Source organism: Vicugna pacos, chromosome 6 (genome assembly GCF_048564905.1).
Source record: "Vicugna pacos chromosome 6, VicPac4, whole genome shotgun sequence".
Taxonomy (NCBI): domain Eukaryota; kingdom Metazoa; phylum Chordata; class Mammalia; order Artiodactyla; family Camelidae; genus Vicugna; species Vicugna pacos.
The window spans coordinates 14901232-14928794 of NC_132992.1; the positions used below are offsets into that span (position 1 = coordinate 14901232).

General features: G+C 39.6%; 2 protein-coding genes across 2 annotated transcripts in view; one reads left to right on the forward strand and one right to left on the reverse strand.

The window, feature by feature from the left end:
* Positions 1-21291, reverse strand: part of TMOD3 (tropomodulin 3) — a 71676-nt gene extending 50385 nt beyond the window's left edge. The window contains exon 1 of the mRNA XM_031672776.2: positions 21153-21291. The gene's annotated coding sequence lies outside the window, so the exon portion shown is untranslated. The remainder of the gene's footprint in view (positions 1-21152) is intronic.
* Positions 1276-3090, forward strand: LOC102540224 (protein FAM50A). Its single transcript, XM_072962415.1, has 2 exons — positions 1276-1362; positions 1796-3090. The coding sequence occupies exon 2, from the start codon at positions 1919-1921 to the stop codon at positions 2936-2938; it is 1020 nt and encodes a 339-aa protein (XP_072818516.1). The 5' UTR covers positions 1276-1362; positions 1796-1918; the 3' UTR covers positions 2939-3090.
* Positions 21292-27563: the final 6272 nt, after the last annotated feature.

A 27563-nucleotide genomic window follows, 5' to 3' on the forward strand; every position in this document is an offset into this window, starting at 1 on the left:
AGTTATTGAAACACTAACGTCTTAACTTTACAGTGACAGTAGCTTTGCTTAGGATGTTTCTTCCTAGATCAAATCTAAGTTAAGAAGCTGTTTAAGAAATAAATCAAGGCTTATTTTTAAATAAATGAATAAATTAGGCTAAGAATTAATAGGAAAGTTAATACTTGATTAAACCGGCTAACGCTGTATTTTTAAGTTTCTCATGTTAAGTTGCTGAAATGGCATAGGCTTTTTTCCTTCAAATTTGCCTTTTTAAAAATAAAAATACGTATACCTACTGGCATGGCTAAAATAAAAAAGAGTGGCAATACCAAGTGTTGACAAGGATGTGGAGCAACTGAAACTCATAATTTGCTAATGGAGTACAAATTGATTCAACCACTTTGGGAAACTATTTGGTAGCATCTACCAAAACTAAACATACCCATACCACAATGATGCAGCAATTTCACTTCTAGCCATATAACCAAGAGAAATAGTGTTTGTGTTAATAAGACGTACAAAAATGTCCACTGCAGCTTTACTCATAATACCTCCAAACTGAAAATGACCCAAATGTCCATTTCCAAGAGAATATACAAATGAATTGAGGAAGAGTCATAAAACAGAATACTACCTAGTATTAAAGAACAACTATATATGCAAAACATGAATGAATCTCACGTGCATTATGCTGCAAGGAATATAAAAAGCTAGACATAAAATAATACATACTACATGCTTCCACGCACATGAAATTCAAGAACAGTCAAAACAAGTCCATGGGGTTGGAAATCAGAATAGCTAAGAGGGGTACTGAATAGCTAGGTGAGGGTATTAGACAACATTCTAGGGTAATGAAAATACACTATATCCTGAACTGGGTGATAGTTACCCAAGTATACACATACGCAGAAACTTATTGAGCTGTCCACTTAAAATGTTCTTCCTTTAAGTTATACCTCAAAAATATTTTAAGTATATGCTTGCTTTATACAAGTAATTATACGTATTTGACATTGAGAATTAAAGTTCCCACAAACATAGAAAAGATTGATTTTTCTGTAGCCACAGTAACAAGTATTAGTCAACAACAACAGCAACAAAAATCAACGATTTGCCTTTGCAAGGCAATCGATCACCATAAGCCTCTCACTTCTGAAGGTCCACCAATGAGGAAGAGACTCACTCTGGTAAACACTCCTCTGAGTGCCAGCCAACCAATCAACAGACTCAAATAATCATGCTTCTGCAGATGAGGTCACTATGGCCTCAGAAAGTTTGCCAGTCCCAGAATTCCATTCTTCCCAAAAACTCTGTATAAGAAATTGGTCTCCTCTGTTCAGAGAAGGTGCCTAGCCAGCATAGCTCTCTCTTATTAAAGTAGGTATTAAGCTCAGCTTTGTCTTTTTTTTGTTTCAGATATTGACTGACTGGTAGTCTCATTATCCTTTCACGCTAAAGAAAATTCAGTGATTACATGTTTATTTATTTATTTTTTAAACTTATTTTTTTTAACGGAGGTACTGGGGATTGGACCCAGGACCTCATGCACGCCAAGCACGTACTCTACCACTGACCTATACCCTCCCACCTATATATGTTTATCTTTAAAAAATAAAAGCATTTCAATGTTGATATATATTAGATAATAGTAGTTAGGATCAAAATATTTCCTCTAGATAAATATATCCACTATTCTTTTGAATTGAATGTGGTTCACCATCCAAAACTTAGTATCTGCTTCAATTTGCTTTGGTTAAAAAATTTCAAATCAACATTCTTTTTTTTCTTTTTTGTTTGGGCCTGGTTTCAGAATTAATCTGGAAACAATTTTAAAATAAGTTCTCTCGAGCTGACTGCACGGCCGCCGCCGCCGCCGCCGCGGCTCCTGAGATTCGGCCGGGCCGTTGTCGCCTTCGCTGTCGCCGCCGCCGCCATGGCTCAGTACAAGGGTGCAGCGAGCGAGGCGGGCCGCGCCATGCACCTGATGAAGAAGCGGGAGAAGCAGCGCGAGCAGATGGAGCAAATGAAGCAGAGGATCGCCGAGGAGAACATCATGAAATCCAACATTGACAAGAAGTTCTCTGCACACTATGACGCCGTGGAGGCAGAGCTCAAGTCCAGCACTGTGGGTCTGGTGACCCTGAATGACATGAAGGCGAAGCAGCAGGCACTGGTGAAGGAGTGGGAGAAGCAGCTGGCCAAGAAGGAGCAGTCGAAGGAGCTGCAGCTGAAGCTGAAGAAACTGCGAGAGAAGGAGCGCAAGAAGGAGGCCAAGCGGAAGATCTCCAGCCTGTCCTTTACACCGGAGGAAGAAGAGGAGGCAGGCGAGGAGGAGGAAGAGGTGGTTATGTATGAGGAGGAGCTGGAAAGGGAAGAGGTCACCACAAAGAAGAGGAAACTGGGGAAGAATCCAGATGTGGACACCAGCTTCCTGCCTGACCGAGACCGGGAGGAGGAGGAGAATCGGCTCCGGGAAGAGCTCCGGCAGGAGTGGGAAGCCAAGCAGGAGAAGATCAAGAGCGAGGAGATTGAAATCACGTTCAGTTACTGGGATGGCTCTGGACACCGGCGAACAGTCAAGATGAAAAAGGGCAACACAATGCAGCAGTTCCTGCAGAAGGCACTGGAGATCCTGCGCAAAGACTTCAGTGAGCTCAGGTCAGCAGGAGTGGAGCAGCTCATGTACATCAAGGAGGACCTAATCATATCCCACCACCACAGCTTTTACGACTTCATTGTCACCAAGGCACGAGGAAAGAGTGGGCCTCTCTTTAACTTCGATGTTCACGATGATGTGCGGCTGCTCAGCGACGCCACAGTGGAGAAGGATGAGTCGCACGCAGGCAAGGTGGTGCTGAGGAGCTGGTATGAGAAGAACAAGCACATTTTCCCCGCCAGCCGCTGGGAGCCCTACGACCCCGAGAAGAAGTGGGACAAGTACACGATCCGGTGAAGGTGGAGGTGCACGGTCCCCCTTTCCCCACGCTCCAGGACTCTGGGCACCTGGCCCTCTCTCTGAGACAGGATGGGCCAATCATCTGCTGCCCCGGCACTGTCATTACTGCTTTTTTCTTTTATGATAAAGAAACGTCCATGTCAGTTGGAGCACCTGCACTGTTTCATTGAAAAAATTTTTTTTATCGAGATAAAACTCGCATAATGTGAAATTCACCATTTTGACCACTGGCAAGTGTACCATTCAGGGTTATTTAGTACATTCACACTGTTGTGAGTCACCCCAAAAGGAGACCCCACATCTGTTAGCAGTACCCCCCAGCCCCTCGCACCCCCAGACTACTTTCTGTCTGGATGGATTTGCCTGTTCCAGAAGTTTCACATAAATGGAATGATATGATGAAAAAAAAAAAAGTTCTCTCTACCTGGAGATTTTAACATTTAAAGCAACTAAATGCTCTCCTATTTAATGTCAGCCTTTAGTTTCATCTCTGTTGGTTTGAGGAACATTTTCTTCAATGGAGAAGGTGGGAGTAAAGAAAGTTATCTGGCATTGCTAAAGCACAAGCTGAGTGTGAATATCTGTCAAGGATAATGTGCAGCCAATCCTCAACTGCAAGGGCGTTTAGGAGTCCTATTTCCCTTTCATGAGCTTATGATTCTAGGTAACACTAATTATAACCAGAAAATGTTCTTAATGTTAACTGCATTCAAAGCACTATGCATACAGTATTTACCATCTAAAAAATGAAAACCATTTTATTTTAGTTGTATATAATGTGTATTACTTTTGCAGTAACAATACTTTTTTAAAGGAAATAAACTGGATGCTAAATCTATCCTTCTATTCTGTTCACTGCCTTTCTATACAATGAAGCTAAAAGGCAGTACACTAATGATTTTTGTGGAGTTCTTAGGATGCTATGATTGACCAGATGTGGACATAGATCTGAGTGACGTAGTTGCTCTGCACACATAAGTTTGGGAAAACAGTGGTTGACTATTCTGTGTAAAAGTTCCCTGGAAACTTACTAACCCTCAACAGGTATGAGATTAGCTAAGTAGCCCTGTTTTTCCTGCCATTGCTACTGATGTCACGTTGATTTATTTTGGAATCTACAGATCTCAAAAGAACAAGGAAAGAAAATAAAGTCTGAAGTCTGAGGGTAGTCTAGAAAAAACTTGTTAGGGCCACAACAAAGAATAGATTTAATTGGAAGCAGGTTAATGAGGGCAACCTTAAAGTAGAAAGCAGCCAAGTCATTTTTGTGACTATTAAGAGAAATACTTCAGAGGTTACTCATAGCACTTCAATCTTTCAAGACTCTACTGAAAGACTTTGTGGCTCCCATGTGAATAATACCTCCACTTCCTTTTCTACCTCCAAGCAGTCAAACCGCCTCCCAGTCATAGCCCACCTCATCTCTTTTTATTCTTCTCGGTGGAGTTGCAGCATCAGAGATACAAGGTGAGGTCAGAGAAGAATCCATTCTGTGCTTAGATAAATGCCACACCAGCCACACCCTTTAGCATACCCAGTTTCTTACCACCAAATGTTTTTCAGTCTTCTTTTTGGTTTGTTTGTTTAATAGACTGGGTAGACTAGGAAATGTTCAAGCTTTTCTAAAAGTTGTTGCAAACTCAAAAAAATCTTAAAATAGAAATGACGTAAGTCTCTCAGGGTAATAAAGTTATAGAACTCCTTATCTCTGCTGGTTAACCTAAAAGATCCTTCTACCAGTTATACTGTGGACAAAACCAAATATGATATGAGGTGGCTTGCAGGGAAAGCTTATCAGTGCTTAACCATCAATCAAAATGCTGAATCCATTCCAAGTATATAATGTACAGACTGAGGATTTTCTTTCTCTTTCCCTCCCAAAGGAAGTATCATTATGACTCATTCTTCCTCTTGCAAGATTTGTCTTAATACACTGAGTTAGTAAGCACTGAACTATACACAAAATTCTAAAATAAACTAGGCTGGGTCTAACAGAAATCATGCCGAGATCAAATTGAGTTTTATGCAGTGAACAAAAGGTGAACGGCATCACTGTTCCTCAGTTTCATCTCTTCCTGGACTTTAGACCAGAGTTTTTCCATCATTCTGAAATACTCTTTCTCAGCCTTACCAATTTCCCCATCTTCAAATGAATATATATTTGTATACACTGACTAAGAGCCTGTCACATTTAATGTGCTGTCCTGGGGAAGGGAGGCACTGGACTGGAGGAGAGTAGGACACAGGGAGAGGAAGGGGGCCACGGGAAGGAGGGGGAAAGAATTTCAGAAAATTGCATTGAACAGATTGTTGTTCTCTCTCCCCACTTTATGAACATTCCTCAAACTGGAATTTAAAAGATCTCAGGAATCAAAGACATGGCACAAACAGGGCACAGAGACTGTAACATTCAATCGTAGGGTTAATGTTAAATGTAGATTCAAACTCAACACTTTAAAAGTTTTCTTTAGATACACTGTTGAACTCATTCAATATGCAAAAGTGGTGACCAGTAAACTTGAGCATATAGTGAAAGTAAATCTGATTCTCCCTCAGACCCTCGCCTGCCACCTTCCATCGTAAGAGCACAGCACAGGTGGCACACTGAAAAGAACCCATCACTGGGATGGATGTCTCTTCTCTTTCTCCACTCCCTTTTTACATCCGTGGGTATGCAGAACCCTGTTCTCTAGCAATGCTATGTAACAACAGTTGTGCCACAGTAAGGATTAAGAAGTGCATCACTGTTCAACAAAAAAATGTGTTTATATAGAAAAACAGACCTCCAAATGAGGAAACTACTCTGGGAGAAATCAACTATTCTCAACAAAATGTGCCTCGATGAAGATGTACCTAATTGCTGTTGGCAATACTTGCAGACCTGCTGATTCGTAGTTAATAAGTCATCAAAATATTTTGTAGGAAAGCTGTCCCAGCACTCTAGAGACTTTAAAAAGGCAAAGTTTCGGCAAAACACGAGACAAAAGTGCCCTAAGGGATTATCAGAACTAATCTAAACCACCAAAATAAGCCAACAAGATGTGGAAAATGTCAGAGGATACTTTTTAATATGAAGATTTCCCAAATCAGTGATCATAAAATAAATACTAACATACACACAGTATATAGCTACTATCCTTTGTGTTGTGTATTGTGTTATTTGTGTTTGCAAATGCAAAATAATGCATGATCTTGGCCAAAATACCAGATAGTATAGTTCATAAATGTCTAAAATAAAAAGTAATTAAAGTATCTCCCTACCTTATCTTATTTTGCTAGTGTTTTAATCCTTCTAGATCAGGTTTTGTTTTGATCTTGCTCTAATAAATTCATTCCTTCTAATAAAATTCTACTCCCCCACTTTTTGGGAGGGTGGGTCTGGCTGGATTGCAATGAGGATAAGATAGCAAGTTTTTCAGTCTTAAAAAAATGAAAAAAGCTATTTTTAGCTAGACAATATAACTCAAACCCCCTTTATTTGCTAGAATAAGGAGAATCTTCTACCTTTAGACTGTCTGATGAATACTTCTGAGTCTTTCCTAAAGATACAACAAACTGCAACAAACTAAAATACTCAATAGAATTCAATTACCACTCAAGGAGGAAAAACAAAGCAAAACAAAGCATCCAGAAGGAACTCCAGAATTCTTAAGGAGTAAAAGCCTAGCACTTGGCTCCTGGCATTGAGCTGGGAGTCAGTAGATCTATGGACTTCAGGACCCCGTGACTTTGAGCAAGTTACTTCACTTCTCAGTTTTCCCAGACTAAATGAAGAATAACCAATACATGCCCCAGTTCTGACCAGGCTCCTCCAGGTCCACAATAGACAAGGCAAATCAAACAGCCCTTTCCCCACTGAGTGTAAATTCTGCCTCCATCCTTAGGCAGTCACTACCAGCAGATGAGAAGTGGCAAATTCTATTTGCCTAAAGAAGCCTATTCATAGACTTCATACCGGGGCTCCATGGCTTCAGATCTCTTCTAGCTCTCAAAGCCTATCATCTTACGGAAGCAATATTTAACCCAATCATGGAGGAAAAAATGGTAACTCTTCCTCATCACTGCCAAGATGAACAATGTGTAAGAAGAAAGGAAGAATATGATAGCTGAATCATGATAGCTAAGCACAAAAATACTAAAGTGAAATACTTTAGGAAAGTGACTTGAAAAACCAGAACAGACAAGCAGCGAAAAAAGTAAATAATGAAGTCAAACATGGGCCAAGGTTTTTGTGAACTAGGGAAAAAGAAGCTAAAGTGGAATGACCATATTAATAAATGCTTTCCTGAAAAGTTGCCAAATAAAGCAAATTTTTACAGATCATTTCCTAAATTCCCATAATAAAATTAGAAATGCTTCTATGAAAACATGAATTCCCAATACATCATAAATCATAGGAATGAATGCAAAAAAATTTAATCACAAAGTTAAAACCAAATTTTATTAATATAGTAATAAAGTATAAAGTAGCACATGGACTTCTGCCTTGTTCTTTGTTTCATTTTCTTTTTTAAAAATAAATTTAAAAGTATCTAATCTACTGTCTCTATTTTAATTAAAATTTAAAACCAAGACACTCAAGTGTAGGATAGTACTGTAAGATATCAGACTTTAGAACAAGGAAAAAAGATTAGAAAAATAGATTTGGAATTTAGGGAAGAGACCTTTGGAAAACAGGCTTCATAAAGGCTTTAGTTTCAGATGGTGATATTCTAAGAAATTTTAGAGAGGTCACTCAACCCCATTCACTCATCCAGGTCCATTCCTCAAATCTTGCCCACTTTTCTCTATTACCACAAGAAACAGTAATGGTTAACAAATGATCCCTATGGGCCTTCCAAACCTAAAAGTCTAAGATCACTCAACTTTTAAAAATAAGTGCCTTGGGAATAACTCCGGAAGGATCCACAAGAACCTGAGACAAACTAGAGAGCTAAAAATAAAGGGAGAGTGTTCGCTAGATATCCAGTGGTCCCTTTTGAGTTCTGTATTATGTGCATTCATTTTATTTTTAATTTAAAGAACTTAATCATTTGTTGCATTTTACTGCCATGTATGAAAAAACAGTAACAAATATTATGCATGCCATCTGCAGGTAACAGCAAAAAGTGCTTTGGTGGAAAAGCAAAACAACAAAAAGCATTAGCCATCAAAGAGCCCCATGAAAATAATTCCAGAACATTAATTAAGTTGAAAAAAAGCCTAATGATTTATATGAAAAATATTAAAAATTGTTCAAAGAGACATATAATTATATATTCTCCCAAGCTCCACAGCTTGGGACCAAAGGCCCTGTATAATTGAAACTCTGAAACTTGGGTTGGGCCAGTGCTGGGGTGTTTTTTCCTTTTCCCTAAGGAAACATCAAGAGAGATCATTTTAACTGTTCTAAAGTCCTGTGCAGGCCTTCAAAGCCTTGTGTTTCTGGACCCTGCCCTTTCCTAGGAATGGTTCCAGTACCCAGGGAAACTTCTGGAGCCTTATAAAGACAGGAAGTAAAAACAATGCTCCCAGGGACAAGCAGAGTCCTTGCCTGACTCTAAGCTTTTGCTTTCCTGCCTGATGACCTTGCTCACAGTCACCCGACTGTGCCTCCGGAAACAGTGCTCTTACATTTCATCCCTTTGCTGAGAATTTTTTCTTATTTGTGCTTATACGTGCTTGTATTTTGACAGTTTCTTGGGTGATTTTGATAAAACTCCACCTTCCTACTTTCATTAACAATCACTAGGAATCCTGGGCTCTAATCAGGCTGGCTTCCTCAGGGTCTCACAAATATTCTGAATTCACCTTCACCTCCTTGCCTCCTTTGTTTCCCATGATGCTCTGCACTTCTCCTCAACAATCCTCCCTACCTCAGCCCCAAACTTCACTTCTCCATTCTATCCAAACTCTGCATGCCCTTCAAAGACTAGCTCAAGTCCAGGTTCTCCAAAGCCTTTCCTATCTCCTCCAACCCTACTCAATCTTTCACTCTGAAGGTCAACCATGGTCAGGATGCACCACACCATTTAGCCCCAGTACTTGCCATTGATTCGGGTGTTCGCCTGCTGTGAACGCATGCTCCCCAGTGGACCACACCTCACGCCTGCACAGTGAAGCATTTCATACACAGCTTCAGAGAAACAGCACAGTTGTGATTTTCAGGGATAGCATTTGTTTTACTCTAATCAATTTCAGGGGACTGGGGACATACCATGCTTTGCTATAGCAATTATATTAATTTTCACACTAACATGGAGAAACAGCTATAATGTTTGAGGAGGCACACACCTACAGTTTGCATAACGCGTCCTGAGGTGTCAAGGGGGAGGTGGGAGACACAGGACCAACCAAAAAGATGGAGAGCCCTGGAGTTAGAGTACAGTTCTCATCAGGGGGAGAATAACTAAGATGAGAGAATGAGTTCCCTCGGCTAATGGCAAAAAGGAGCCATTCTTCAGGAAAATGGCACTGTCCCACCACTTTGACCCTGTGTCCTAACTGTAGAGAACTCACTGTTAATGAGGGTCTATGATATCCAGAATGAATAACTGAAGCAATAACCAACAGGTGGGGTACTTGTAAGGAACCAGGTGGCAGCCAGGCGCAACACCCACACAATTCACCGAAAGGGATCCTGTGAACAAAAAGGGGAAAGGGCAAGATGACTGTTCTCTTACAGACTAAAGACAGCGCTAAAGAGTATGGGATAGATAAAGTTATTTCCTATTATTGAATTATATACTTACAATGTATGAATTTTATGATATGTAAATCATGCCTCAGTAACTGTTTAAAAAAAATTTTGGTGACTTGAGCTGGAGTATTTATTTTCACGTGGCGAACCATCTGACAGTCCAGTAAGGAGAGAGTATTGCAGGTTTTCATTAGGGTTTCAAGACAGAAGGCACAAAACCTCTAGTGCAAAAACTGAAATTTTTTTTTATCATATTAAGATAGGAGAGTTTCCTATAAACAATGAAAATTACCAGAATATAGCCTTTGAGACATATATATCCACATACAATAAAACTCAAATCTTATAAAACTACTGAAAGAATGAGAACCACACAGCTAGTGGGGATAGTTTCTGTGAAAGGAAAAATGGAAGGGGGTGGGGGTGCAAAGAAAAACAAATGACTATTTAAGAGGGTGGTAGCTGAAAAAAAGCAGAACTGATGAAAGAAAGGAAGTCTTAGAAATCACTGCTATTGGCCAAGAAGCTTAGTTTACCTCCCCCAGGGTCATAAAGTCTGCCTTGGCACAGGTTCTTTCAAAAAGGGCTAAAGGATATTTTTCCTTTAATAGCAAACAAGGGAAATAAAGAAAGCCACACAGGAAGAAGTAAAAGGCAACTTAATTTAATGCAGAGGAGAGGTTGCTGATAGCTTAGTACAAGGACCCAAAATAGGAGTTTAGGATAATACTTCTCAAATTAACACTTATGTACCACCTGTAAACTAATATTTTTAAGTGACAGAATAAAACTGTCTATATCTTTCTTACATCTGAGAAACAAATTTCTTTCATTTACTTGAGCTTCTCAGAGTAACAACGGGGCCATATTCCATTATAATGAAGATAAACATAAAGGAATCAACTTTTATTTGCATACCTCTTATGCGCCAGATACTTTATCAAATACATCTCCTTATAATAAATTCTGCAAAAGTTGCTATCCCCATTTCATAGATGAATAAACTGAGGCTCAGGATAAAGAGTCTGCCCAAGGACACATAACTTCTTTCTCAACAATGAATGTGAGATGTGAACCTCACCCCAAAATCCACGCTTTTTACCCTGTATCATACTACCTCTATAAAATACTTCCTACCATGTCACTACACACTACACATTTACAGAAGCAAGTTACTGAAATGGCAGTAACTGGCAACAAGAAGCCACAGCTGGAGGGAAAAGAGAAGGAAAAACTATAAAGTAACTAAAACATGAAAGTGGGGGACAATTTAATGTAATTACCAATAGCCTATAAACCTCAGAAGGCAAGTCAGCAGCACACAATAGTACTTGATGCACACAATGAATTCTACATACTACATCCTCCAAATCATCTTGGTTAAATTGAGTTTGAAGAACCTCATTTAAGAAGACCAGGAAAAGCTTTAGAATGCATTTTACCAAAAATGACATCTAAAATCAATTTTTTAAAAAGATCACCTTCTTATAGCCCTTCTATTTGTAATCCTGGGAAGACAGTGAACTACCTTTTGTCTCTCCACTTTCTCATCTGTAAAATAAGAATAATAATAGTACCTAACTAGTGGGGCTGATATATTAATCCATCAAATGAATACATACAAATCACTCAGAACAGTTCTTGACAAAGAGCAAGTGTCTGATACATTTTAGCTAGTAAAGTCATTGTCTTCAAATGAAGGAATACTTCATTACTTCATGCTTGGTAAATGAGATATTACTATACTGTGATCCATATAACACAGATAATGAATGGCAGAGACTGGGTGAGAGATGAAGACTGAAAAAGAGAATATAAAAAAGTGAGAGACGAATGTACACAAAAAAAGCAATAAAGAGAGGTATTAAGTCACCAGTCTGCTCACACTTCTATCAATATTTATCTCATCATATTATAATCAGTTGTTTCCTCATAGGCTGTGAGCCCTTTGAGGGCAGGCACTTACTTTTTTATTATCAGCCCAACACTGTGCCTGCAACAAAGCAGATACTAAATGTGTAACAAAATAAGGAGGTGGGACTCAGATTTGAGATCAAAGATGAGACTATCTGATTTTACCATGTCCTAATTGGGCTGGGGGGCAGAGTCAGTAAAGACTTATTATCACTTTTTATTTAACTGATTATCAATATTCTATTCCCCTATTCTTTTTCAACTTGGAAATAAATTTCAAAAATGTTTAAAAATAGTTCTAGTTTAAAAATTGCTCTAAAAGTAGAAATCTTTTAAATAGTGATCAAATTTCAGTAATTTATTTTTAACATTAAAACTATTGCTCTGATTAGCTTGTTATGTCCAAAAGTTAATCCTAATGGTCAAAAGGTCAGAGAGTCATAGCAAAAAACAAATACTAAATAAGAGACACACCTACTTTACAGCAGTTAATCTCTTAGATGCAGTGCGGACACAAAAACTGTAAGACATGGTCACTTCCCTCTGACCTCTGGTACCAAAGTAAGCTATTTGGGGATGACCAACCTCAAACCCCTTGTCTGGGACCACCCTTCCCCAGGTGCTGTGAAGTGCTCAGCCTAAGCAATGCCCCTTACCCCATAGATGTTTGGTACAGGAGGTACCCTTAGCCCAAGCAAGATAGGTCAAATCCAGTCCTTCTCCAGGAATTTGGAAAGCTGAGAAACAAAACTTAAGTTGAAAGATCCTGTATCACCCAGTCTCGTCTGGAGGTAGCATCACAGCAAGCACCAGTGCAAATGAAAGTCACATTCACGCTGAAGCTAAGGGAAAAGCAGAAGCCAAGAGAAAGCCAGTTGATAAAGGAGAATGGAGTAGGGCTGGGGCATTTGCTTCAGGTGCAAGATTGAACAGGACACCAAGAAACTCAGTAATCAAGATAGATAATAATTGTAATGCACAGTATTTTTAAAAATCCAAATTGCTGTCCTGGAATGGAGCAGAGGCACAGAAAGAAGCCGAAGAGTCCATGCAAACTGCAGTCAGAGGGAGGAAGGACAGGGACTTTCCGAGCACCCGGCCCTGGGTTCCAGCTCTAGTTCATTTCAAGGAGCTCGCCTGCCTTAACTAACAACCCACTACAACTCCCAAGCCTGGCATCGAACCTTCTAGTAGGCTAGCTTAAGTGGGTGGTGTTCCCAGAGACCTAAGAGCCTTGACTTTATTAATAAACTCTATTTGGGAAAATGGGACATGCACATAAAGTTTTTGCTTTTTTAAATCAAGGCAGTATATAATTAACTGACAAAAGAACGGTACTGGCAATTAGTGCTACAGAAGTTCAGAGATCACTTCCCGTGGGTGGTCAGGGAAGGACAGATGTAGCTAGATAGAGGGGGGAGGAGCAGTATACCATGTAGAGAGATCAAAGTACATGCTCAAAAGGGGTGGGAGGAGGATGGGAAGGGAGCCAGGGAAAGCACAGGAAGAAAAGTAAAGGGGAAGGCATGATCTTCCCACACCCCGTATTACAGCCAAAGTAAAACACTCCACGCTCTTCTGCCTCCAGCCCCCAGATTACACTGTTCACTTTTCTCATGCTCAAATCCTTTTACATCTTTCAGAGACCAGTTCAAACAACAGTTCTTTGAAGAGGCTCCCCTGGTATCCTACCCAAAAGGAGATATAGGCCAGAACTCCTATCTGGCAGTGGAAAAAGAGAGAGCAGAGGATATGCAGAAGGAAAGGCTAACTAAGAAGCTGAACGCGGTGATGAGGGGTCCTCTGGTGGAACGCAAACTATACCCAGGAGATCAGTTAGGAAGCGGTCCAGTGTCCTGGAGAGTAGGAAGAGAGATCGTTTGACCAGGGGGAGGAATGGAGGCTCAAGAAAACTGGCAAAGAAAAAGCAGGTATAGAGGGCGTGCTGATAGCTAACAGAAAGGCCGAAATGCACTGAAGGCCTTGCAGAGGTAAAAATGTGCAAATCTGACAAGGTCCATTTGTGTGTGGTTCTGTGATTTTCTCCAAGAAACTGCAGATCTTAGGGACAAACAAGTGGAAAAACAGGGGCAGCAGGGGAGGGGGGTGACTTTTAAATAATCACTTATTGATATTTCCCAATCAAATTAAGTTTTCCCCACTTCCCCCTGTCCCCAATCCCACCCCACCCACTCCCTCTCTTGCCAAGCAAATCTAGCACCCCAGTGGCCATTAAAATAAAGAGGAAACAAAGATGGGAGGAAAAAAAGAGAACAGTTCTTTAAAAATACAACTTGGGTTAATAGTTGCCCACCATGAACAGAAATAAATCCTGGGGTTGTATCTAATCTTGCCATGCTTGCCCCAGAATAAAGGCTGAGGATGCCAGACCTATAATGGATACATCTGAGGGGCCTCCTCTCTTTTCACTGGTACGCATATCAAGGAAATACTGCCTAACAACTCATCATTAAAATGACAGCATCACACCCAGGGAACCAAAACATTTTGCTGGCTATAATTTTCCACATGGAAATTCCCTACTTTACAATGAATGATATCGTGCTCAAAGGGGCTGCTATATTATAGGCTTAAGGAACTACAACAATCTTACCCACAAGTCTATATACATATGAAATAATACATACATATCAGACAATTGCTCCTGGCTTAAAAAACTATAAGCTCTAGTAAGTGTTTTAAACCCCAGGAGAATGCTTTAGAAATAAACCCAATTTGCCACCACGCTCTCATTCACTCTTGTCCACTCAGGCCTCATTTCCTCCCAGCTTAGCACATTTTCACCCATTTTCTCACAAACACGTCAGGAATTGTGTTCACTTGTGTGTCTTGTAGTGATATCAGTGCTTAGATATGCCCAGATGTGAAACCGTTTACTTGTAAAGGGTTATCTTTGTGTATCAGTTACCTTAGTTTGTAAGCTTGTCTTGGTGTGTTTGTGTTTCTTCCTTAGCAAGTAGGTGTAGGTGTTTGAGTATACATACCTGAGGGAGTGTATCTCTACAGGTCAAAAAGTACGCACATGGGTGGAGGAACCTAACCTGTATTTCAATGATTCTCAAAAAGAACTAATCACCAGAAATTGACACAACATTGTAAACTGACTATACTTCAATAAAAAAAGTAAAACAAAAAAAAAGAAAGACAATTTGTCTAGATGCAAAGTTCTTAAAGGCAACAAAAATACCAGTTGAGAATAAAATACAATCCTTACAAAAAGAAAGAAAGAAAGAAAGAAAGAAAGAAAGAAAGAAAGAAAGAAAGAAAGAAAGAAAGACAGGAAAAGAAAAGAAAAGAAAAGAAAGAACTATTAAGAGTATAAGGGCAGGCTCACACAGGCACCTCCCATCTGTGTGGTCCGCTGTTGCCTACAGCAGAGTTGTACCCTAATAAACCCCTCTTATATTCTCAAAAAAAAAAAAAAAAAGAGTATAAGGGCAAAAGAAGTCAGTAACAAAAGACTATGTATTGTATGATTTATATGAAATGTTCAGAATAGGCAAATTCATAGAGACAGAAGGCAGAATGGCTGCCTATGGCTGGGGGTGCTGGGAGGAAGTGGGTAGTGACTACTAAAGGGAAAGGGATTTTTTTTTGTGGTGTGATGAAAATGTTCTAAAATGAATTGTGGTGATGGCTGCACAATTCTGTGAATATACTGAAATCCATTGTCTTGTACACTTTAAATGGGTGAATTGTATGGTATTTAAAGTATATTTCAATAAAGCTATTATACATTAAAAAGAGAGAAATAACAAAAAACCCAAAATTGTCCTGCATTTTCATAAAGTATAACTCTGTCTTTGAAAATCTTAACTTTGTTCTGCTTCTATTTCAATTAAACTTTGAATTCAAGATTTCCCACTAAGTCCCCTAGTGGTCTCATCTCCATCTCTAGCCTTATTTGACTTTAATGACAAAGGTGACCCACGTACAGAAGACAGCGCTCACCGGTTACCACAGAAAAGGACATGTACATTGTGATTACAGCCATATAAAAATATGTATGTGGATGAGCAAAGCCTGGCAGGAAATGAAAAATGAAACAGTGTCATTAGAGTAATATGGTTAAGGTGAACTTCTTTTAAAAATAATGTTATCATTTTATTGTGTTGTCAATCAATAAAATCTGGAAGAAAAAAGAACTGACTTGTCTCCTTAGAAATTGTTCTAAGACAAGTTCAGGAACTGAGTGTCAAAAAGGACTGAACTGGAGTAGTGTAGTAAAAAGATGAAAACTAAAATGCATGGCTTATACATATACATGTATATATATTTACATCTATTTTGACCAAATCAATATACAAAAAAATAATAAGCTCTCTATAACTTGCTCAGGCTGCAACTGCTACTGAAATGACGTTGCCTCCATTAACTCAACCCATAGAAAAGCCATTTAAAATTCAAATACATCATTAGCTTATTCACCAGGAAATACATGGTAACCAGCTCTGGATCAATCTCAATCTAGTAGTATGGAAGAGGTACATAAAAGCTGTTGTTTTGCTTGTTTTAAAGATCTAAGATCTTAAGAAACTGACAGTATAAGCACAACTGAAATATAAAGTAGCTCAGCAGATTTTCAATTAAGTTGACAAGCCAATCTACTGGAGAAAGTTTTTTTTAACATGTGTTGCTGGAAAAACTAGATATCTGTATGGAGGGAAAATAAACCTAACACCCCCATCTCCCATCATAACACAAAAATTAATTTGAGATGGATCACAGATCTAAAATGTAAAACCTGGAACAGGAAAGCTTTTAAGAAAAAAAACAGAGAACATCTTTGCAACCCTGGGGATAGGCATAAAGAACACTAACCACAAAATTAAAAATTGATAAAATGGATTCCATAAAACATTTCTGCTCATCACAACATCATTAAGAAAGTAAGCAGAAAAGCCAAAGACTGGGTAAAAAATACTGGCAGCACATATATCAGGCAAAGGACTTGTATTCAAATTCATAAAAACTCCCACAAACAATAAAAAAAGAACCACCCAATGAAAAAATATGTACAAGACTCGAATAGATGCTTCATAAAAAAACAATTTAGCCAATTAGCACATGACAAAGTATTCAATATCCTTAATCATCAGGAAAATGCAAATTAAAACCATAATGAGGTACCATTTTACATCCTCCAGTATGGCAAAAATAAAAAAAGGCTGACAGCACTAAAATTTGGCAACATTAAAAATGTGGAGCAACTGGAACTCATATGAACCACTTTGGTGAACTGGCAATTTTTAAATAAAGTTCAACATACATCTTACCCTGTGACTCAGTAATTCCACTCCTAGGTGAAATAAAAACATTTATCCACAAGAGACGTGTAAAAGAATGTCTATAACAACCTTATTCCTAGTAGCTCAAATCTGGAAGTAGCCCAAATATCCATCAAGAGGGAAAAAAGATAAACAAATTGGGCTTCCTTTTGGCTGGAGCTGTCATCTTCAGTAATTCACCAAAATCACCAACACAAATATGTCCTCTAGGCCTTTTAGAAAACATGGAGTTGTTCATTTGGCCACATACACATGACTCTACAAGACAAGTGATATTGTAGACATCAAGGAAATGGGCCCTGTTCAGAAAAGACTGCCCCACAAATGTTCCCATGGTGAAATTGGAAGAGTCTACCATGTTACACTGCACGCTGTTGACATTATTGTAAACAATGAAGGGCAAGATTCTTGCCAAGAGATAATGTGCATACGGAGCACATGAAGCAGTCTAAGAGCAGAGATAACTTCCTAATACATGCAAAGGAAAATGATCAGAAAAGGAAGGAAGCCAAAGAAAAAGATACGTGGGTTCAGCTGAAGCACCAGCCTGCTCCACCCAGAGAAGCGCACTTCCTGAGAACAGATGCAAAGGAGCTGTACTTTTGGAACCCATTCTCTATGAATTCATGGCATGACAGGTGTAAAGAAAACAAAAAACCTGGATGGTACAAATGTTTCTCTTAATTGAGTAGAAGTATGTCCTCTCCCCCCCAAAAAACATTTAAAGCAAACTTTAATTGTGTCCTAAAAAAAAGCAAAACACACACACACACACACACACACAAACAACAACCAAATTAGGGTATATTCATACAACTGAATACTATTCATCAATAAAGGAGAACAAACCACTGATAAAAACACACCACTGATACACACAACACAGACTAATCTCAGAAACACTGTTATAGGAAAGAAGCCAGACACGAAAAGCACAGACTACTGCGTGGCTCATTTATGTCAAGTTCAAAACTAGGCAAAACAAACCTACAGTGTCAGAAATATGGAGTAAGAAAGTGGCTGCCTTTGGAGGGTGGGTGAGGGAAATGGCTGGAAAGGGGCACGAGAGAACTTTCTATGGTGATAAAAATATTTTCTATTTCATTTTGGTAGAAGTTACAGTGTATAAAATTGTTAGAACACCTTAGACTGGACACCTAAGATATGTGCATTTCATTGAATATTAATTATATCTCAATAAAAAAATACAAAGTAGTCTGCTTCAAAATACAAATGATTCTGTTTCCAATGAAATTCCAGCATATCACACATACATGTTCAATTACTTGCCGCTTTTAATTACTTACATCTCTATGCCTTCATTATTGTAAATCACCTAACAGATGCACATAGGTAGATATATGTGTTTATGCTTAATTTTTCATAAACAGTAAACCAAGCTTGCTTCTTTAGAGTTTCAGTACATACTTAATGGACTGTGAGAAGTCCAGGAGAATTTTCTGTCATCTATGCCATATTCCTCTCCATACGATCTTATAGTTGTCACTTTAGAGGGTCTCAGATAAAACTGACTGAGAGTAAGTAAGGCATGTAAATCGAATGCCAGCTAGGAAGGACAACGGTGTGTTGGCCACTACTGCAGCCTAAAGAACAATGCTCTCAACTATTTTAATCAAGAGACAGCCAAACATATTTAAATTTAAGAGCAACTGAAAAGCATGAAGAATAATTTGCCAGCTCATTTGATCTTCCAAAGATAATGCAGCCTAATTAACAGGAGCAGTGACACGTGAAAACCACTCAGCCCTTTTCTACTGTTTTACTGAGTCCTCCTCTACATCTCTGTCCAGGTCTATTTTCATCCCCACCACCCTTCACCCTCCCTAGGATTCTGCTCAGATTTTCATATACCCAGCTCATACCGGGTTCCAAATAAATAAATACATGAAATTCTACTGTATTCTATGCAGCTATGTCATATACACACTCAGACAGCATAGAGGATATAGCCTGGAGGAAACAGATGACCGCTGAGTGCAAAAAAGATGACTTCAGTTGTTTCCCACCGCTAATAACTGTAGATCTCTCCCTCTGAACTCCTATCGCATGATTTCATTCCCTATAGACAATTCTTACAGTGCTCTGAACTATCAAGAAGCTGAATCTCACAGACAGTGAGCTCCTAGACAAAAAAAAAAAATGTCTTCGATATCTGTATTCACCACAAGCCTAAGAGTGTCTCGTGCATGATGGGGCAAAATACATGTTAAATTAGTGAATTACTGAATTAATTGAATGAAAACAGTACAGGGTGGAAGAGGAGAAGAGAAAAAAAAAAGGCTGAGAGGATTCAGTAAAGAGAAAGGAGAAGAAACGGAGCAAAAGAGGAGAAAAAAGAAAAGGAGAAAACTTGTGAAGGAAATGATTTTTTTAGAGAGAGTAGGATTAGTTTTTTAAATTAAAGAGTTGGAGAAAGTCATCGCTATCCTTCTCACATCACAGCAATCAGCACTGGTCTTTAAACTGCTCATTATAAACACCTTAAAACATCTTCCAACCCTTGATAGTCAAAGCATGGTCTCCCACCGCAACCGCAGTATTCCCCGTCTGACCTACAGATTCCAGGGCCCCACTTCAAACCTACTAGATTCTGGGTGATTTATGGATGCTAAAGTTTAAGAAGCACCACCCTACACCATTTAAACCCTTTCTGTTGTGTGAACCTGTGCTTTATTTAAATAAGCAATAGCTGAGACTTGAAAAATCTCTGATTAGAGGAAACTCGATCATTGTAATGGGATTTGACCTGTATGTATATTTAACTTTAGGTGAAGTTATTCATTACCAGGTAATCTGGCCTTGAGGGACCACCACAAAACTTTGGAATGAGTCATACAACATGATTAAACGAAACTGTCATCCTCAAGAACTCATTTTTGTTTCTTCATGCCTAGCACAGGGCTTGGAGTGACAGACGTGGCCGATGTTTCCCAAATGAATAAAATAAATGAATTTTAAAAATCAGATATTTAGGCCTGACATTCCTGGGGTCATCTGATCAAACCACCTCATCTTAAATATAAGCAAACTAGAAATCCTGGAGGCTCAAAAGCAAGCAAGCTGAAAGAGTTAAAATATACTGGATCTCACATTTTAATTATTTTTCTTCCTTTCCTAGGAATGTATTAGAAAGGCGATTCTAAGTATTCTAATAAAATGACTGTGGGCTCTTAAGTGATAGAGTAAAAAGATGCCTAGGACTAGGAAGGAGAGACTAGCAAAGGTAATTGAGGCTGAACAAAATTATTTTTCTAAGCCAAATATATATTGGGACAGGCCAATTAATTAATCAACTAAACCCGCTGAAAAATTAATCTGAAGGATTCTCAGAGAAACAAGGGCTGCTTGAAAAATGTTACAAACCAAGAAAAACCGCACATAACTAACTTAAATCTCCATAGGCTTATTTCCTGTTCAAGTACGACCTCCTGGGATAAGTTTTACTGCAGTGTTCATTGCGAGATGACTTTTGGTTTTAAGAGAAGCCAAGGGCAAGCTGGAAATGCGATTCTTAACTAAACATAGAAAAAAAAAAACCCTAAAAACAAACAAACAAAACCCCAGAAAACAAAACAAAAAAACCCTACGGCTGTTTCTCACTTGTTTGTAATCGGAACGCAGGCTTGCAGAGGAAACACCAACTTTTGTAAGCAAAAATATAACGACCTAGTCACGTCCTCAAAACAAACCAACATGCAGACTTCACAGCCGGATCCAGCTGTGCTGCGCGGGAGCCAGGACTTTATTCTAAGAGCAGATAGATCAGAACAGCAAACGCAAGACAAGCCAGATTTCAATTTTTAAAAAAAGGGTGTGCCGTACTTTTTTCTTCCTCTTTTTTCCAACTTTCACTAAGCAGAAGCCTTTGAAGGAGTCTTGGTGAAAAAAAGCCTTTCAGACGATAGTCCCCCAAGCTACGCCTCAGTCGGGTGGAAGGGGCGAGCAGGCACCGCGAGCTCGCACGGCCGCGGCCCGCGCGGGCTCCAGGCGGGAGGGGAAGGGGCCGGTCCCGAACCCGGCGAGGCCGGGCCCCCGAGTGATTCATCAGCAACTCGGGGTTCGCGCGCCTCCACCGCGGGCGACGCCCAGCGCGTCCCACGGCTCCTACCCGGGCGGGTCCGCCCCGAAGCAGCCCCCAGCCTCCCCTCGCTCCCAGAGAGGGACTGAAGGAGGTCGGAGCCGGGCGGCTGGAAGGCAGCAACCTCTCCCTCCTCAGCCACCATGGCCGGTGCGACTCCGAGCCCGCGCCCGCAGACGGACTTCCTGGAAAGCACCGGGCTGGGCTTACCTGACTGACGCCCGCTGGGGCCAGCGACCTCCTTCAGAGACCCGCGGGGACGGCCTGCCGCTCGGTTCCCAGTACCCGCCCGTCTGCCTGCGTGCGCCTCTCAGGGAGTTGTCGGATCCACCCGCCAGCGGCTCCCCCAACTCCACGGCGCTGGTTCCCACTCCGTCAGCGACGCGCGTGCGCACTCTCAGACCGCGCGAGCATCCTGGGAGTCGTAGTTTCAGCGAGGAGGGCGCGGCTGGGCGCAGACCCTGGTCCTTTCCATCTGCAGGTTGGAAGCGGCTGCGGATACCAAGCCTTTCTGCAGCCTGAGAAAACACTCTTGACTCGTGGAAGTATCTACCTTCGACCCTTTGGGAGCTATAAACAGCAGCTAGAGGCTCCTTACTGTAGATTTCCTCTTTACTTTGACTTTTCAGTCACGAAGCACAGATGCCAGGACTTGTACCCTTGATTGCTAATGTGAGGACATGACACCGAACCCTTTAAACTTGTCATTAAAAAAACTGATAGCAAAGGAAACAAATAAAGGCCAAGGCACAAGAGGGAAATAAATCAGGAGGATGTCACGTCACCTCACGGGCGTAGTGACCCTAGTGATCTCCTTGGTTTTGCAACCAGGGTTGATGTCACAGCCGTCGTCCCTGTGTTACCCGGCGGTTTCCACCCCCACCCCATCCTCGCATTCCAGCTAAAAGCTGTACACCAGGCGGTGGAGCTGCGAGAAAAAAATAGAAGCGCTGCTGAAAAGGGAGAGCTGGGGCAGATGAGTGCTCTGGGGGCGAAGACAAGGACAGCGGGAATACCTGAGGGGACGGTCCTAGGGTGGCCTATGAAATGGCTGCCTTTTGTCCAGGGCTCTGAGGAGAGGAAACAGCGATGTACTCCCGTTCATTAAATCACTCTCCGATAATTTTCCTGGCCTGTTCTTCAGGAATGAAGCATTCCCCGAAGTAATGCTCAGCTTTGATATACCTTCTCAAAGACACAGCCAGATAGGACTGAAGTGCCTGCTTAAGATACATTCCAGCTACACCCAGTGTGGGAGCCGACTAATGGTTAAGACTCTAATGGCATTTACTTCTTCCCCTCAGAGGAGGGAGCAACCTAGGTAAATATCCTGGAATTTCATGCAATTAGCATCCACTAATTCCAGCAATAAAGATCACTGATGATTTGGAGGGGTTTTTTTTGGGGGGGGGAACACCTCCTAAATGCAAATACTCTTAGAAGACAGTTAACATTAAATCTGTGCTTGTATCTTATTTTTTATAGCATCTTAGTGTGAATCAATTTCTCAGATACTCTTGGAGATAACAGCTGAAAGCAATTACCTACAGAATTCAGAATGCAGAATTCAGGTTCAACTAATATTTATTGAATACTTCACCCACACCAAGAACTGTGCCAGCACTCCATTTATAATCTCTAATCCAATCCTCTATAAATAACCCTACAAAGAATACATTAGTATGCTTCACTTCTACAGATGAGAAAACTAAGACTCAGGAAAGTTAAGTAATCGGCACAATATCATGCAACCAATGATCGGAGATCCAGAAATGAAGTACAGGTAGCCTGACTCAAATTCTAGCATGCTTCCCACTGTTGGTCAGACTGATGTGTCTCCTAAATCTCATCAAATTCTTTAAAGTAAGATAATCTGTGACCAAATTCAAGGTGCATTAAAAAAAATTCTCTGACAGTCCAGGGAGATGGTTCTCTGACGCAATGAGCTGACTATCTGGATTTATTTGATAGTTCTGTATTTCATTATAAGTTAATGTATAAGTATTGTGGCTAACCAACAGTCTCTTGTGATCTCCTGCTATACCTCTGGGGCATCACTCCTGGGGAAACTGACAAAACAGATTTCCTGAAAAAGCAAAGCAGAGAACCATGGCTACCCAGGTATGGTTTATTTTAAGATGGACTTTCTTTTGCAGGATTGTGGCTTCTTCTGCTTTGTTCTTTAGGCAGAGAGGGCTTTTAAATTCAATGTCTGACTGATTTAAACTATTACACGTTTCCTCCTTGATCTTCCAATATAAGGCATTAGGTATACATTAAATGCATTTTCTTTTTTTTTAGCTCTTCATTTTAAGTTTGTCCTAACAAATGCCTTTACCTTATTCTAGTTCCTTTTTTGAAAATAAAGTGATTTGATAATGGATTCTTTCCCTTTCTTCAGACAAATGTTATCATATTGCAATCACAAGACTTATAAATATGAATCTCTTAAACACATGTACATTAAATACCACATATGGAACCAGAAGTGTTAAGAGTAACAACCTAGTATTGGATAAAACTTAAAAAAAAAAAAGAATCCTCCTCATTGCTTCCTTTCTCTAACTACATCTATTCTCTATACCAGCACCCAGGATGATTTTTTAAAACAAATCAGATCATGTCACCCTCCTGCTCCAAACCACTGATGGCTTCCCATCACATTCCAATACAATTCAAAACTACCACCCTACGAGTCCTTATATCAATATTTTTTTCTACCACACATCCTCTCTCTCTGCTTTAGTTACAATAGTCTCCCTGAGGTTTCTCAGTCCTGCCAAGTATATTCTCACTTCAAGATCTTTCCACTACATGGAAGTCTTTCCTCCCAAAGAATCATAGCTCTTGTCCTCATTTTTATGAAGGGTCTGTTCAAATGTCACCTCTGAAAAGGCCTTCTCTGATCATCTTACCCTGTCTTTCTTCTCTTTCCTTAGTCTTCCTAGCAATGGTAGTGCTATGAAGCACCTGTAGGGCTCAGTAGTGACCGAACATCTTGCTTATTTACCTAACGTGAGCTCAAGGAGTTTGCACTGTTTACCCCTCTCTCCCTAGCATCTCCACAGTGCCTGACATACAGTAGGTATTAAATAAATATTTGTAAATAAATGAATATTGGATCCTTCCCTCCCCCTCCTGCACTCATTTTGAGACACAGAACCACAGGGTTCATGTTATATCAGTCAGTGTCCTGATGTGGATATAAATGCCAGCTGTGACAGGACAAAATCTAGTGAAACTCAACCTGAAATGGACACAGAGCTCTCTTTTAAAAGCACTATCCTTTATAGGTTGCCTTTATTAGCTTATGGTTAGAAGAACACAATTCTGGAAGAGAAAAAAAGGCAAAATCAGAAAATTATATGTATGTAAATAAGTGAAAATGTTAATCCACTAAATGCCTGTAGTGGACTGGAATATTGTCCCCAAATATGTGCTCTCCTGTAGAGGAAAAGACAGCCCTACCCACTGTTATGTGACTTGCAGTGCCTCCCTGTAGGCATTTTTAGGCTTCTTTTCCTTCTTTCTTCACACAAGTGTTGTCATACTGTAATCGCAAAGCTTACAAGTATTTGCTTTGGCCAATAAAATGTGAGTGGAAGTGACAACACGGCAGCTTTGAGTGGAGGCTTTAAGGGTGTCATTTCTCACTCGTGTGCTTACTCTTTCCTTCGACCAAGAGAGAAAGTCATGTCCCAAACAGAGTCTCTGGTCCTTCTGCCTGGGTCTTAGAAGGAGAAATGGAATCAGAGCCTCGGCCAAACACAGGTGCTAACATGTAATGTGAGCAGGAAGTAGACTGAGATTTAGGTTTGTTCGTGACTAGAGACTGGCCCAGCCAAGCTGACCATTGTACTGCCTACTCCGTGAAAGGCGATCATCCGAAATAGAAGTGGTGTGGCACCCCTCCACACACGCATTCAGTCCCACTCCAAGTAATGGAAAATAGTTTGTTTAACATACAAGAGAGAAGAAATCGACTGTTAGGTAAAATATTTGAAATAAGGAACAGAGTATGCTTCCTGCTAATTTTCAGGATTTGGTTAGAGGGAAAGTGATTGATAAAACGACACAGTAACTTTACTGAATGTATTATGAGCCCTAATTAATGTTATCTTTAAACTTCCATCCAGAGTAACTCATAAAGCATGTCACACTGAATCATCATTTTCAAATTAATGCCTGCAGCAATTTTCTTATTATCAAAGGATTCCTTTAGGAAATAGTTTCCCTGATATACTTAAGTAGTTTTTAATGTATTAAAAATTTTTATTGAAGTATAGTTGGTAGTGATTCAATTATACATATATATTTTCCTCTTCATATTCTTTTCCATTATAGGCTATTACAAGATATTGAATATAGTTCCCTGTGCTATACAGTAAGACCTTGTTGCTTATCTGTTTTATATATAGTAGTTAGTATCCACAAATCCCAAACTCCCAATTTATCCCTGCCCGCACCATTTCCCCCTGGTAACCATAAGTTTGTTTTCTGTCTGTGAGTCTGTTTCTGTTTTGCAAATAAATTAATTTGTCTCATTTTTAATGTATTTTATTAAGAGAGCTGAGAAAACTTAAGCTAAAGACATGAAGTTTTAACTACAAGTTAAAGATTTCATTCCTGGGAGCTTTGAGTTGGTTAAAGCAGTGGGAGGTAGGAATCAGAGAAGACAAACACCATAGCTGGGGCATACAATTTTATAGAAGGGATTCAAGCAAGCACTTTAGCTTGAAATATCCTTTCCTATCACCCCACTTCTGCTTGTTAGAAGCTTCCTCATGATTCACTGTTCGTCTCAAATGCCTGTTTCTCACTCAAACTTCCCTAATGCCATCAGCTGGGATTCATTTTGCTGACCCTCAGATTTCCATACCCTATTGTGCCTCCACTGGAGGTGCACTAAATACACATTTCAGCCCAATGCCAAAGGGCTAAGAATTTAAATTTGTGAAGCCAAGCTTGCTCACAAATATTACTAGCAAAAAATAAACTTCTAAGGATACACGAATAAACCTAAATTTTTATGCCAAAATTTAAATTATTGTTTTAATAGCATTTAAAATGTTAATGTTAAAATTGTAAAGTGTAACACAGTAGCATAGGGAGAATAATTTCCCAGCTCTGTCAGCTATTAGGCTCTCCTACTGTCACGCAGAGGCCAACTTCAGCGGATGTGAGTGGATGAACAAGAGCCATGTCCTAAATGGAATTAAATAAGAATTAAATTCTGGTTTTAAATACTAGGTACACCAAAGACTTCTATAAAGAATAGAGTTATGATACGATGTAATCTCTACTTATCCTTCCTTATATTATTATTTTAAAAATTTAAAAACATTTATTGACTGGGGCAGGGGAGGGTATAGCTCAGTGGCAGAGCCCATGCTTAGCATGCATGAGGTCCTGGGTTCAATCCCCAGTACCTCCATTAAAAAAAAAAAAAAAAAAAGGGGAAAAAGGGAAAAAAAAACACTTATTGACTGAAAAAGATATACTTACCCTTTCTAAAATACCTAGCTAATGCAGGCTCTCTTTATATTTGTAGTAACTGTCAACCTTTTTCCCTATGTATCTACTTGAAAGTTCTTAATAATTTTTAATAATTTTGAATTGATTTATTTTAATTGATTTTGAACACAAAACAAACCTTTCACAATCAGCAATTATTACAGCATTTTACTTATCTAATTAGCTATATACATTTATACTTTGATAGAATTCCAACAAATAAATAACAAATTTTTTTCACTCAGCTTACATCTGGAATACATGCCTTTATCTGAAAATGAACATTCCTATAACAATAGCAAATCTAAATGGCATACTTTGTTCTGATCAGCAACACCATTGACTGATGTAAGAATAATCTTTAAAAACACATAAACATCAACGATGCCAAAGTTCAAAGATGATGGGAATAATAACATTGAAATAGGCATTCCAAGAGCTGAGGCCCAAAGCCCAGGACAAACAGCAGATTTTTGGCCAAGTACCAAGACTCTTTGTCTAATGTCACTTAAGACAGAGTTAGCTTTTAGGCAGACACATTCTATGTCTTATTCACAGTTAAGCTTTAAGTCAACACCAAAGTCTTTATCCACACAAATGGCAGTTAAGTCATATTCTTCCCATTCTCCCTTTTGTAGTTGACATTTTGGATTAAAAATAGAAAACTATCCTGTTGTTTCTATTCAATTTTATCTGATTAGACATAGACTTGGACTTTGGTCTGTTCAGATACTTTTGAGACTGTCAAAGTATTCCTTATCTTTCCCAGTGGTCATTAGCTAAAGACTCAGTTGGTATTCTGTGAGTATCACATCCAAATTACTGATGAACTGCTGATCAAAACTCATCAAGGAAAGAGCCCTGTAGCGGCTGCTAAGCCCTTCTGGTTGAAATTCTTTCATTCATCAGTATTTACTTACGATCATGAGTCCAAAAAGGATTCTTTGAACCTGTCATTTAACTAGTTAGTTGCCCTATTATGCATGCTACATTTCTCAAGGATGTTGTGAGACTTTATCAAACATCTTGATGAAATCCAGACACAGTATGCCCTTTTGACTATACTCATGATTTACTATCATTTATTCTAAGTGAATCTGTGCTGCC

Bases quoted from the DNA above. Each gene is read 5' to 3' on its own strand.
- LOC102540224 (XM_072962415.1), top strand. From the start codon at position 1,919: ATGGCTCAGTACAAGGGTGCAGCGAGCGAGGCGGGCCGCGCCATGCAC.